The sequence below is a fragment of the Podarcis cretensis genome, assembly GCF_951804945.1.
Source record: "Podarcis cretensis genome assembly, chromosome: 2".
NCBI classification, from domain to species: domain Eukaryota; kingdom Metazoa; phylum Chordata; class Lepidosauria; order Squamata; family Lacertidae; genus Podarcis; species Podarcis cretensis.
Genome location: NC_137171.1, coordinates 70,649,367 through 70,662,649, shown reverse-complemented (window position 1 = coordinate 70,662,649; position 13,283 = coordinate 70,649,367). Strand labels below are relative to the sequence as shown.

The following is a 13,283-nucleotide window of genomic DNA, read 5'->3' as shown; positions in this document are numbered from 1 at the left end:
CCTCTCAGCCCCTCTTTGCAGCCTTGGACCTCCAGAAAGCTCATACCTATAAGAGTACCTAGATATCCGAGATAAAACAGGAGAATTTGGGGGGATCTTCCCACTTTCCAATTCTGTGGCATATAAATGGGTCTCGGCGACTACTGCAGCTAAATGATTTCATTTCTAAAGGTGCCTGCAGTTGAAAACGTGCGTCTTTGTTATACCCTCTGTCCAAGAAACCCATCTCCATAACCCCAGATGCGTGGGGTCTGGTTGTGGTGACTCGGTGGTGGGAGAAAGGCATTCTGCACATGCTTCAAGGCACCTTTTCTTTTATAGCGCCAAGGCTGAGCAGGCTGCAGGAGTGAGTTCTATTGAGACTAGGAGGAGGGTATAATAGACTGGAAGTAGGCATTAGTTGAGATGCCTGCATTGCAGGGGGTTCGACTAGATGGCCCTTGGTGATCCCTTCCAACTCTGTGATTCTATGATCCCGTTGAACCCAAAGACAAGACGCATAAGAGACACAAACTCGCAGCCAAACCGTTGGAGTCCTACCAGGGTCACAGATGAAAGCCCACTCCCGGAAGGAGAGATCTATGGGCCTGAGAAAGATATATCCAGAGGTAGGCGGGAGTGGGTGGAGAGGCAGCTCCAAGAACTCGGAAGCTCAGCCCGTTGATAGATTTATTCTACTGGAGTCCCTTTAGTTACAAATCTGGCACCGGGGAAAGAGATACTGCAGAGAAATATGTCCAGCAACACAAATGGAAAGTAAACAAGCAGCAAAGCTGGGCGAGGAAAGGGAGAAATGGAGACTGCTTCTCATCTCTCTCTCTGATTTTCTCAGTCTCTCCTTCCTCACATCTGTGTTCAGTGCCAGCCGGTTGGTTCTGTATCGATGGACTCCCTTCTGCTCCCCTGAGGATATGCCCCCCCCCCCCGTTAGGACTGAAGCAGCCAACAATATGTGTCAGTTGGAGCTCCCGCTGGCTGCAATCCTGCGCGCCGCTTCCCTAGGAGAAATCTCATGACAGTCTGAGTGGCAATGGATAGGACCCAACGATGTAAACACCCCTTTTGTCCCCCAAAGCCTCATCCCATGCGTTCAGCTATCTGAAGTTTTTCTAGTGGGCTCCGGGTAAATCGGAAGCAGCCTCCTGAAGCTGCGAGGAACCCCCACCTCCACCCCACTCCATCAATCAATCAATGCCTTTCTCCCGCCCCCCAAACGCTCTGACCAATGAGAACCCTGATGAAGGAACTGGCTTTGGCTACCAGGTTCTGGTGGCGCTAAGTAGAAGATTCAAGCATCGCAAACACAAGCAGGATACAGGCTGTCAGACGGAGAGACTCCTGCAGATCAAGGAGAGAATCAACAGCTCCCTGACTCAAGTCCCACGGCAATAATAATGATGATAATGATACTGGCCAACCTTACAGGGCTGTTAGAAGGATTGCCGAAACTGTAATGAGAAACGGAAAGCATAATTTACTGCTTAGGAAGGAGTGATGGCTGGGTATCAAAATAAGCGTTCCTCCTAAGACAGAAGGCTAGAAGAGCGAATCCACAAGTTGCCTGGCTGTGGAAGCAGCCCTTCAAGGAAAGGTCGGGCAGGAGAGGAGTCTGCAGGTGCAGGATGCCTGCCTGCCTTGCAGCAAGGGCTGGGCTCGGTGGTCCTGTTGAGAGAGAAGTGCTGTCAGTCGGGGGCTCCATTTCACTCCCCTGCCACATCTCCATACAGCCCTGCGGTAAGCAGAAGGTGGCCGCCGAGCTGCAGCCTCTGTTTGGCCATGGGATGAAGTGATGGAAGGGAGCTTCACCGGTTGAACTTGCGCCTGTGGCGCAGCTCGGAAACGGCGCAGAAAGAAAAAGGTCGATTGGCTCTCAGGACGCTCTTGCCATGGAATTATGAGGATTTAGTATATTGCGAGGCTGACACCATCGCGCTAAGCTCGCCTATTTCAAAGCCAGCCCCCTTCTTGTGTGCCCGACCGACTTCCGAATATGTTTGCTGAGAACTCCCATTTGAAAGGCTGCAAATGCCCAGAGCTACTGGGGTGACGACCTTCTGGGGCGGCAGGTTTCCTCCAGGAATGGCAAAGAGATGCTACGCTGCATCTCCGTGCAAGGAAACGCTTGTCCCATTGCGCTTCTCCCTGCATTTAAGGCATAGGGGGCTCAGGGGGCGGGGGTCTGGTTCGTGAGCGGCCAGAGTGGGATTTCAGAACCAGCTTTCTCTCCCCCCCCCCGCCCCGTGCAAGATCCAAAAAGCCCAAGCCCTGCCCTCTGGGTTGCCTCAGAATAGCGCCTCCTCGGCGGGAGGAGCCGCTTTGGAGCAAAGCCATCATTTCTGCCCCCGTCGAAAGAAAAGACAGCGGGATGCCAAGTCGGGCAGCAGACTTAACTGGGTGGGTTGAGCTTGCTGGCGGGGGAGGGACAAGGGGGCTCAGTATCAGCCGGCTGCTGCCATTTCAGAAATAAGAGACTGGGTGGTGCGGAACTAATACAGTATATGGCCCGGGAGTGGAATCAAAGTCCCGTCTGTTCGACGGCGCGGACAGCCTCGCGGCTTCTTTTTCAAGGGGATGCTGGACGAAGGAGTTTCCCTTACTTCCCATTAGGAGCTGGGCGTCTCCTCCCAGCCCATCCTATTAGAATTTCCTCATCTTTCCCGCGTAGCGCAAGCACCCAGAGTCAAAAACAAGATCCACTTTGAAATCAGATGCATAAATCCCGTTTGCTTCGTAGAAAAATGCCAGCGATGAAAGTCGGAATGCAAACTTCTAGATACTGTTTAGGGGGTAGGATTCAGATATTCAGTTCGACGTACCCCGCAGCCTAGGGCAGAGGTCGCCAACTCAGAGCCCTCTAGATTTTGCTGGACTCCCAACTCCGATTGCCCCCCCCCCTTAAGCAAGGGATGATAAGAGTTGCAGTCCATCATCTGAATGCCTTGTCTACCACTGGCCTATGGGGGCAGCGCCCGGTTTCTGAACGGCGGGGGAGGAGATCAAGCTGTCCGGAAGTAATGTCCCTTCGGCCCCCATGTCCTCCCCCTCACATCAGCGAAATGTCCTAAAGGCTGGAGAAAGTCACTAGATGGGAGCGAATGCACTCTGCACATGTGCAGAGGAAGTCTGATTTTCATGATTCCACAAGCCCCAGAGCCATGCAGGCTGCCCCTGCTTGGCGCAGGGTTTTCAGAATAATGTAGACACTCAAAACAAGTTCTGAGGCTCAGCCCTGTCTCGTCTTAGGCTCTGAGAATGGGGAGGTGAGAAAGGGCCCACCCAGAGATAGTAGAATTTCCAGCTGTTTTTCTGTCACAACTTCCTGAACTGTTTACAGCTTCAGAACAGGCAGAAATGTATCGGGTGGCGCTTTCCTACCACTCTGATCACCACGCTGCGAGATACAGGACCTGTGAGGTTTCTGCCTGTCTTGCACAGGAACCTATCCAAAAAAAAAAGTTGGCAACCCTGAAGAGAGCGAAAGTATTACAGGATTGGAGAATGAGGGAGTCTCTGCTAAACCTCTGCTTCTGAGTATATTAAACCTGCAGAGCAGGGGGACCTTCTCTCTAGCAGCTCCCCTCACTGCAGTATAGCTTCACGGCTCACTTCCGTCATTATATAACTTCCAGCCTCAGTTCTTCATCTGTAAAATGGGAACTATAGTGACCTACTGCTGTGCCGGAGACGACGCAGGCTGCAATACTGTGCCCGCTGATCCAGGACTGAGCCCCTGTTGAAGGACTTACTCCTGCGTAAACATGCAGAAGATTGCGATCGAGAGCTACAACCCTACACCCGTTTGCCAGGGAATAAACCCCACGACGAGACTTACTTGCGTATAAACCGGAGCAGAAGGGAGACTCCGGGGTGATAAGCAGCATTTTGAGATTGAAAGGGAATTTGGCCCTTCAGAACAGTCAAGGTAGGGTCCAACATCCTAGAACGAGCTCCTCAGCCATTTGAACCCGGCTAGAGAAGCCAAGAGCCAAGCGAGAGAACCAATTCGCAGCCCCGATTCTGGATGGGTCTCTCTGCATGCCGCCACTCCTGCCTTAGGGCAATGTTTGAAGGGGGAGAGAGAGACTGCATCTGCTCTGGAGAGAGCAGAGCGGGCTTAGTAGCTGTGGTGTGAGCAGCTAACGGAGGCAGCGGGGTTTGGCCAAGGTGCCTCCGTAGAGGGTCTCTCTCTCGGCTTTACTTAGTCTGGTCCTGATCTTGGGACCCGCAGCTCAGGCCTGCTATAGAGTGGGAACAGGATCCATCCCCACCACCCTTATAATGGGGGAGGCTGGAAGGAGGTCTGTTCTTTAGCTCCCTGGCAGAAGAGCTGTTATCTAGGAGCTTGAGGGACTCACAGCTGCCTGGGACCTCGGACCACGGGGATTAGGAGCCCCACATCCCGCCTGCCCCATCTATGCCAAGTGCCTGGCAGGCTTCCCCCTCCCACCGGGATGCCTCCAGCGTTATCCGTCTAGGGTCACCTGCCTGGGGGCATGCGATCCCCTCGCCACCGTCTCTGCAGCAAACACGCCTCCACCAGCGAAATAAAGAGCCGTCGGGTTTAAGCTAACGGAGGGCGCTGGCGGAGGACTCAGCTGTGCTCTTAGGCACCGCAGAGACTTGCAGACACTTCCGACGACGAGCTGCTCGGCACAGACCTGGCAGATCCGGGGGGCAGAGTCCTCTCCCCTCCAACCTTCGCGAGGGTCGCCCTCCCCCAATGCCCAGTGGGAAGGGGAAGGGAGGGCTAGTTGGCGTTTTAGGTCTGGGAGAGCAAGGCGACGTCGTTCAGCGTGGAACAAACCTCTGCATTGCATGAAGGGCGAATAGAGACATGAGCCGCACGCATAAGCATGACAACTGGGTCGTAGAGAACTTGGGCATCTTATTCTCCCCCTAGAGAGAAATCCAGAGATCACTTCCCACCACGAGGGCAGAGATTCCTACTGGTGCGGGAGGAGGCCCAACCCGACGGCTGGGCTGCAGGTACAGGAAAGGGCCGGAGCTGGAGTGAGTGAAAGGAGAGTTGCCAGGCCAGAGCCCTGGAAGCCTATAAGGAAGGAAGGAAGGAAGGAAGGAAGGAAGGAGCAAGCCGGACTGCTGGTCTCTCGATATTTTTTATTGACTTTTCCAGAGGGTATTGTACACCAAATATCCCATTGGCAGTAAAGCGCATTCAATGTGTTTATAAGCCAAACAGTCACCTTTGTTTAAACAAACACAAGTACAAAGTCAAAAATAAAACCACAAAAATAATGAACCGCATGTTCATAACATACAAAAAATTGCCGCCTACTCAGTAGGTAACTACAACATTCCAACTGCTGAATATATTTATAAATTTTACACTTCTGTAACAAAAATAGACTTTTTGAGAAGTTCGGGGTTTTGTTTTGCTTTGTTTTGCTTTTTTGCTTACATTCTGTCTCCCGGCTCCTTTCCCCTTTTTCCTGTGTGTGTGTGTGTCTTCGAGCCTCAGAGTCCCCTTCCCCCCCACTTTCCCTTTTTTTCACCTTAAGGCTAGATGCAAAGCATCCAATCGCAGAGTTGCATGACGTCAGCAGGGCTTCACAACAAGGCACCAAGACTTGGGACGTGTTTTGTTTTTTTGTTCTCAAAAGGAAAAACAACAAATCAAACCAAACGAAAACTTTTCGCCACGCGAGAGTGTTTCATCCTCTAGGTGATATTTACAAAGAACATCACACTCTGTTGACATGCTCAAATACATAGTTAAGTGCTGCTTTTTTTGTTTGTTTGTTTCCTCCCCATCCCACCCCACCCCCCAAAACAAGTTGTAAAACCCAGTACAGCTTTGTCGTCACGAAAAGAGCGAAAAATTACCATTTATACAAAAAAGAAAGAGCGCGAGCGAGAGAGATGGCCCTTCGTACTCCAAAGAATGCAATATGAATATGCAAAGAGGTTGTTCACGTCAAGAACCCAGAAGGAAAGCAAAGCCATGGCACATAATACAATATTACATTGTCTATGCATGGATTTTTTTCCAAAGCCCCATTGCTCCCCCCTAAGGAATGAATTGCGGGCTGGGGGGAAATCATCCCGGAAGAAAAAGACCTCTCTCGTCCATGCAGAACAGAAGTGGAGAGGAACTCCGGTGTCCAGGAGCTTGTGTCTTCAGGCAGTTGAAGTTGAAAGATAAGTCCCAACCCCAGCCCACCCCACGGCTGCTGGAAAGCTGGGGGGCCGGGTTGGCTTGCGAGGGAGCCCACTGTTCCTCCACCAAGTGCCAGAGGAAGATTACTTATCAGCACCCCACCCTACCTAGACGGGTGGGTGGGCGTCGGGAAAGTCTTAGTGGTGGTTGTGTGTCCCTCCCTCGCCCCCTTTTCTCCTCTCAGCAGATCTCGATTGTCCTGGGCGAGAAAGTGGAGGCCATGTCAGAAAGTGCAGAAGTCACTTGCGAGCCGAAGGGGCTGCCGAGGCCACCGGGGGATGGGAACGGGGTGGCTGCCGCCTGGCTCTGGAAGGTGGAGGAGGCCATGGAAGCGTAGCTGGTGGCCACCGAGGGGGAGGGGAAGGAGGGGAAGGGTGACGTCACGGGGGAGGCGTATGAAGTCACGGGAGAGGCATAGGACGTCACGGGGGGAGAGTAGGAGGCCGGCCCCGGCGAGGGGTAGGAGGAGGCGGGGGACGGGTAGGAGGCCGGAGAGGCGGAGTAGGGCGCCAGTGGGGAGGCGGCCACGGAAGGTGCCGTCGGGGCGGCTGCGACTGCAGCGGCGTGTCCCTTGTCGGCGGCCTTCTTGTCCTTCTGCCGCAGGTGGATCTTGGTGTGGCGCTTGCGCTCGTCGCTGCGCGCGAACTTGCGCCCGCAGATGTCGCAGGCGAAGGGCTTCTCTCCCGTGTGGGTGCGGATGTGCGTGGTGAGGTGGTCGCTGCGGCTGAAGTTGCGCATGCAGATGCGGCACTGGAAGGGCTTCTGGCCCGTGTGGATGCGGATGTGGCGCGTCAGCTCGTCGGAGCGCGAGAAGCGGCGATCGCACGACTCGACGGGGCAGGCGTAGGGCCGCTCGTGGGGAGGGGTCTTGCTGGGCCGGTTGGGGTACTTGCGCATGCGGCTGGGCTTGACCAGCTGCGCCTGGTACGACCCCGGGAGGCTCTTGGGCTCCGCCGCCGCCGCCGAGCCGCCGCCGCCCCCGTTACTCTGCGTGGCAAAGGCTTTGATGGTGGACAGCGGCGTCAGCGACGGCTGCGGGCTCGGGAAAGGCTTCTGCTCCGCCGGGCCCAGGCCCAGGTCGCCCCCCGGCTGCTGCTGCGGCTGCGGCGGGAAGAGGTAGTCCGGGATGATGGGCAGCTGGAAGGTGCTCTTGCCCGTCGGGTAAGCCGGCGGCGGGAAGGACAGCGAGCCCCCCGACGGGCTGGCGAAGGGCTGCTCCGGGAAGAGGTCGGCGCCGCCTGGGGCTGGGAAGGTGGGCGCCGCCGAGTAGATGGGGCTCGAGTCGTTGCCTTGCACCGAGCAGCTCAGCGCCGGGCTGGGAGAGGCGGACGACGACGACGGGATGGACGGCGAGGCGGACGAGGCCGGCGGCGCCGCGGCGGAGGTGGCAGGCGGGGTGGCCATGCCCACCAGACCGCTGACCAGGCTGAAGAGAGGCTCGGGCCACAGAGGGGTGCTGCCCCCGCTGCCAGGCGCCGGCTCCAAGGAGAAGCGACCCGTGTACGTGATGGGCGGCAGGCGGGTGGTCTGGCTCGGGTAGCTGGTCTCCACCACCAAGGGCTTGTCGCTGCTCAGGGAGATGTCGGGGAAAGTGTCTGCCGAGAGAAGAGCGGCCCAAGGTAAGTCCCCACAGTGCCGCCTCCTACTATGTCCATCGCCAACCCGAAGGCAAGCAAACAAGCAAGCAGACATCGGAGCCACAGCTGCCACCCCCCAGCTAGCTGTTCATCTCGGGGCATCCCGCTCGCCTGGTCGGCCCCACTTCGGGGACTCCCCCCCCCCCAGCTTCCCTCAGGGCTCAGGAAGGATGGAGCGCTACATCTTGCAGCGCCTGGCGCGGCTCCAGCTGCCGGAGCTACCTGGCCCGGGCGGGTGACGCACCTCGGAGAATCCCCCTCCCTCCCCGCGCGCGCTCAGGATAGCGGAGTCCCCTGCCCGACGGGGTGGAGGGCTGCCCCTCTGCCCCCCCCCCATCCCGGGACGTGCCTCTGCCTACCTGCAGCGAGGTGCTCGTAGGACTGCTCTCCGCCTTCGCCCGAGGGGTTGAAGCTGCCGTTGCCTCCTGCTCCTCCGGCGCCGCCGCTCTCGCTCCCGCCGCCGCCGGGGCTGAGGAACTGCGAGCCGGCTCCGGCCAGCAGCATGATCTCCTCGAGCTTGGGGTAGTTGGAGTCCATGGTGGGCGGCGAGTGCGGGAAGGAGCCGAAGGGATCGGCCATCTGCAGCGAGGGCAGAAGCTGCATCTCGGCCTTGGCCGCGGCCATGGGGGCGCGAGGGGGGGCGCTGGGCCGGGGGCTACGGCGCCCGTGGGGCGGCGAGAGGCGCGGGGGTCGACGGGGTGGGCGCTGGCCTGGGGTTCCCCCTGGCTCTGCCCGCGGGAGACGCTGCGTTCCCTTCCCCCGCCCGCCTTGCCTGGGGCTCCCCCTGGCTCGATTCGCTAGAAGCTCTCGGCTCCCCGCCCGCCCCAGAGCAGCCTCTATATATCGGGTCTCATCGGCCCCGCACCGCCCCTTTCCTGACGTACATGTCCAAATATGGAAGGCAGGAAGCCCTTATATGGCTCCCGGGCGCGAGGACCCCGCCTGGCGTCAGAGCCTGACACTGGGGGAAGCCGAGAAGGGGGGCTGCGGCCGGGCCCGAGGCGGGAGTCCCGCGGCCTGCCTGGGCCGCTGGGGCCCCCGTCCCTCGGCACGGGCTTCGGAACCGGAGCCTTCGCACGCCCCCCCCCCCGCGGGATCCCCGCTTTGCAGTCTCCGCCGCGGCCCCCGGAAGCCCCCGGACGCAGAGTCCATATAAGGCCATGCCCTTAAAAGGCCCTGTTCCGGCACGAGCCTTCCTGTTCCTTATATGGCAATTCCGGCAGGGGCGGGAGGCGAGGAGAGACCGGCGAGGAGGGAGGGGGAGGAGGAGCTGGGAGAGCCGCGGAGGAGCCCTTGGTCTCCCTGCTGCCCTGTGGGGCCAGGCGCTGCGGAGCCGCCTGATCGGCGCTCCCGGCAACTCCGCATCGGCGGGGTCCGAGTCGAGGAGCAGCCCTCCCGCCCCCCGGTCGCCAGGGGGCGCGCGGGAGAATGAAAAGCCGGCGGCAAGTGCAGCGGGCAGAGCCAATAAGCGGCGCCCGAGAAGCGCACCCGCCGCCAGAGGGCGCCCGTCGAACTTCCTGCGGGAATAACTTCCCAAGTTTGAAGCGTGCATTCTAGAACTCTGCTAAAGCGGATTAGTCGCGCTTTAAACGATAATCAGGGCAGGCGAGGGCGAAAGGATGGGTTTTTCCTCCTTTCTTGTCAATACGTGCATATGGGCGAAGTTAGGTCACTGCTAGGACCTGGGCGCAATCGGAACCGGGCAATAGTTCTGATTCCAAAATTAGTGATATGCATATGCACACGGATGTGATCTTGTATATGCATTTTAGGTGGATCGGCATCCTCCTTGAGGTGTTTTCCAGAATTGGGGCTTCTCCCTTTTTATGCTTTCCTCTTGCATTACGGCGGTAGCGTGCACGTGTTTCTTCCTGATATATTTCGGGGAGGCGGCTGCTGCCGACAGCCTGCCTTGTACGGATAAGCACTACATGGCGGAGGCAACCACTGAGACCACGTAGCATTGCTGCACCTTCTTCTTGCTCGGGATGGCAGCTTGCCAGAGACACTTCGCACGCGCCCATTCTCACCTCAGGCGTTCATTTCCCCAACTGACCTCTTAGAGAAGTTGTCGAGCCGCCTCAATTTATTTTGGTCTTCCTCCCCCCCCCCCCATTTCCAAGGAAAATTCAAGGATTCGTTTTCACCAACTTGAAGCTGCAAGGCCTTCGCGATGTTTGCATATGTTCAGCGAGCTAAACAATTGTTTCCTCTGGGGCCAGTTTTGGGGGTGCCCTTTGTTCCTCCAGGCCGAGCCGGGCGCTTCGTCCAGCCTGGGCTACCCTTGTAATCTGCTTGGCTGGTTTGGGGGCGGGAGGTTGGAGGGAAACAGAAAGCAGAGCTTGTGCCAGCGCCAAGCACCCCGGGCGCGCACACTGCAGAAGGCTGCAGAGGCATCTCGTCAAAGGGAATTTCCTGATGATGCGAAATGCAGGGGAATCTCGGGGAGTTGCAAAGCAGGCGGCTCAGTGCTGCCCCCTGGCGCCCAGGGCCAGCTGCGACCGAGCGTCTCCTTCGCAGCTGGCTGGCCCTGCAAAATAGGCTGCTTGGCAGCAGCAGGTGGGATTCGCCCCACTCCCCAGCGCAGGCAGCCCAGGGATTCCTCGGTGCCAAGGAGAAGCCCCTGATGCTTCCCAGGCTTTCGGGTTTTTTCTTTTGGCTCTCTCTCCCCCGCTTCCCTCCCCCCCCCTTTTCTTGGCATCTGCCCAGCGAGAGAACCTGAGACGCAGTGAGATCTCACTGAGCCTGCGCGGCCGCCTCTGCAAGTGCTTCCCCCGCAGTCCTGGGAGATTCGGCTCGGAGCTGGGAGCTGGAGAGAGGCTCCTGTGCTGGAATTAGGCTAGTGCTGCAGAGAGACGCGGAATCAGCAGCCCAGCCCAGCCCCCCTCCGCCCCCTCCGCGCGCGGGGGCCGCGGCGGAGGAGGAATCCCTGCCACGGGAGGGAAATCCTCGGCGTTCACAGCCTGGGCGGGAGGCGGAGGCGGAGGCTGCTGCGAGCCGGGCAGAGGCAGCCCAAGCCGAGGCATCCTTTGCCCACCTCCTCCCGCCCCACGCGGCTACAAGGGCAACCCCTTGGTGAGGAAGTGGATGATCTCCCCTTTTCTAAGCATCTTCACTTCATTATTCTCTCTGTGAGGCTGGATTTCACCCCCTTCCCCAGCACAACTCCTGATCTTAAGGGGCGCGTGATTTGGGGGGCGATCACCCATTTTTACGGATTCCACTGAATTCCCAGGCAGCAGCCACCCGGCGTGCAAGAACCTGAGCGAGGATGGCTCCATACAAGCTTCGTTGGCATGAGACGTCCGAGCATCGCCCCCTCCCCAATATTTCTCCTCCCTCACTGCGCATGCCCAGGAGACCCCTATGTGTCGTCGCCTGTCGTGTGCTCTCCTGGCCACGTCACTCTGCGGGCTCTGGAGGCTCCCTCCCCGGCTTGGCAGCTGCTGCGGGATCCCTTCCCTCCGCGGCAGGGCGAAAGAAAGACAGGCACCCCCTCCCCGTTAGATTAGTCATTCAGCAGCGTCGTCTGAACGCGGCTCCGTTAGGGGGACGCTTTGCAGAGCAGCGTATACCGCTGCAAGATCCGGGTCCGGGGATGATCCAAGGGAGTCCTTGCTTACGAAAGGAGCCCGCCTGAATAGACTATTGTAAGTCTCATTATCTAAACGTGTGAACAGGCCGCAGATGACCCCGCAGTTATATATAGAGAAAAGGTGGGACCTGCAACAAAAGAGTCAAGATTAAGCAAAAATGACATTAAACCTGCTTTAATTCTGCATGCTTCATTCCTTCTCCCCACCCCAGCCCACGACACTCAATATACCTTGGCTACTGAGCATGCTCAGTCCTCATTAGGCTGTTTATAAGCCCCTATGGGTTTGTTTGCTTTTAAAGTTGTCCTTCTGCCGACTTCCGGATTTTCCCACATAACCTCCCACTTCTTTCTCAGTGGCCCCATTTTGGCCGCATAGTCGTTGTCACTCAGAGCATGAGATTGCTGTTAGAGGGAGCCATGTGTGTACACCCCCACACCCCTATTTACCATCTTTTATTGTATGAGATTTTGGGGCAGTGTACAGCAAGAAACATGAACAAAAATAAGAAAATATGCTATAGGGAGAAACTGAAAGTGTGTTGACTATCAGAAATTCTGAAAAATGTGGATGGGATTGCATATGATGACATGCAATCATTACTTTATCCCTAAACATGGTGCAAGGAAGGTGGCCTTTCCTCAAGAACAGCTGGCCACATACTCAGGCTGCAGTGAGAGAAACGGGACAGAATTCTGGCTTTAGAAAGTATCGTGGCATATTTTTAAACTGCTTTTATAAGTGGTTAAAGCTATTATATCATCCCCCCCCCCTTTACGGACTTGGTATTTTAAGCAAAACATTTGGCTTTATAGGCATGAAAGGCTATAAGGTGATCTGTGGTGTACATGCAATTTAAGATTAGTTCATACAATGAGTTGGACACGGAGTTAAGCCATGTGTGAGAGAGCTGGTTGAAGCTGAGTGCCCCCATGGCACCCTTCCAGTGCTCCATAAGGTCCTTGTTGGGTGGGCTGAGATGTGGCAGAGGGCGCTGAGGGGGAAGGGTGCCTCCTCTCAAATGGGGCAGAGGAAACTTATGCGAATGGGGGCTCTGCTCATAGAAGGAGCTTCCACTCAGCTTTTTTTGTGTGTGTGACCCATCCTCTCAGCCTTCCTATCTGCACAACAGCCGACCCCATTCAGCAGGGCTCCCCAACCCTTGGTGGAACAATGCTAGGTGCTAGGAAGGCTGTTGTGGGAACCAGAAGGTGAGGAAGTCAGTTTGCACCAGGCATGCTGAATTCTGAGCCTCAGCGCCTAGGGCTTGCCGATCAAAAGGTCGGTGGTTCGAATCCCTGCGGCGGGGTGCGCTCCCGCTGCTCGGTCCCAGCGCCTGCCAACCTAGCAGTTCGAAAGCACCTCCGGGTGCAAGTAGATAAATAGGGACCGCTTACCAGCGGGAAGGTAAACGGCGTTTCCGTGTGCGGCTCTGGCTCTGGCTCTGGCTCTGGCCAGAGCAGCGATGTCACGCTGGCCACGTGACCCGGAAGTGTCTCCGGACAGCGCTGGCCCCTGGCCTCTTAAGTGAGATGGGCGCACAACCCCAGAGTCTGTCAAGACTGGCCCGTACGGGCAGGGGTACCTTTACCTTTACCTTTATGCTGAATTCTGAATCCAACCCACTACATTTTAAATTCATTTTTCAGTTATATCAGAAAAGCTATATCATATCCCTCTGTCTGATTATTTATTCATCATTTTTCCATTGTTTGATACTACAGGAAACCTATATTCTTATACTAAATTTTTAAGTGTTTTATTAATTTAATGGCCCATAAACCACAAAGCAAAGACAAAAACAAATGCAGTTGAAATAAAGATGTCAAATGCTGTGATACCATCCATCCAGAAGAGGGCACTCTTCTCTGT

At 56.7% G+C, this 13,283-nt stretch overlaps 1 protein-coding gene across 1 annotated transcript; it reads right to left on the bottom strand.

Annotated features, from left to right (window-relative positions):
- Positions 1-5,098: 5,098 nt before the first annotated feature.
- Positions 5,099-8,620, bottom strand: EGR1 (early growth response 1). Its single transcript, XM_079967732.1, has 2 exons — positions 8,175-8,620; positions 5,099-7,773 (listed from the first exon to the last, which is right to left on the bottom strand). The coding sequence occupies exons 1-2, from the start codon at positions 8,437-8,439 to the stop codon at positions 6,359-6,361; spliced, it is 1,680 nt and encodes a 559-aa protein (XP_079823858.1). The 5' UTR covers positions 8,440-8,620; the 3' UTR covers positions 5,099-6,358.
- Positions 8,621-13,283: the final 4,663 nt, after the last annotated feature.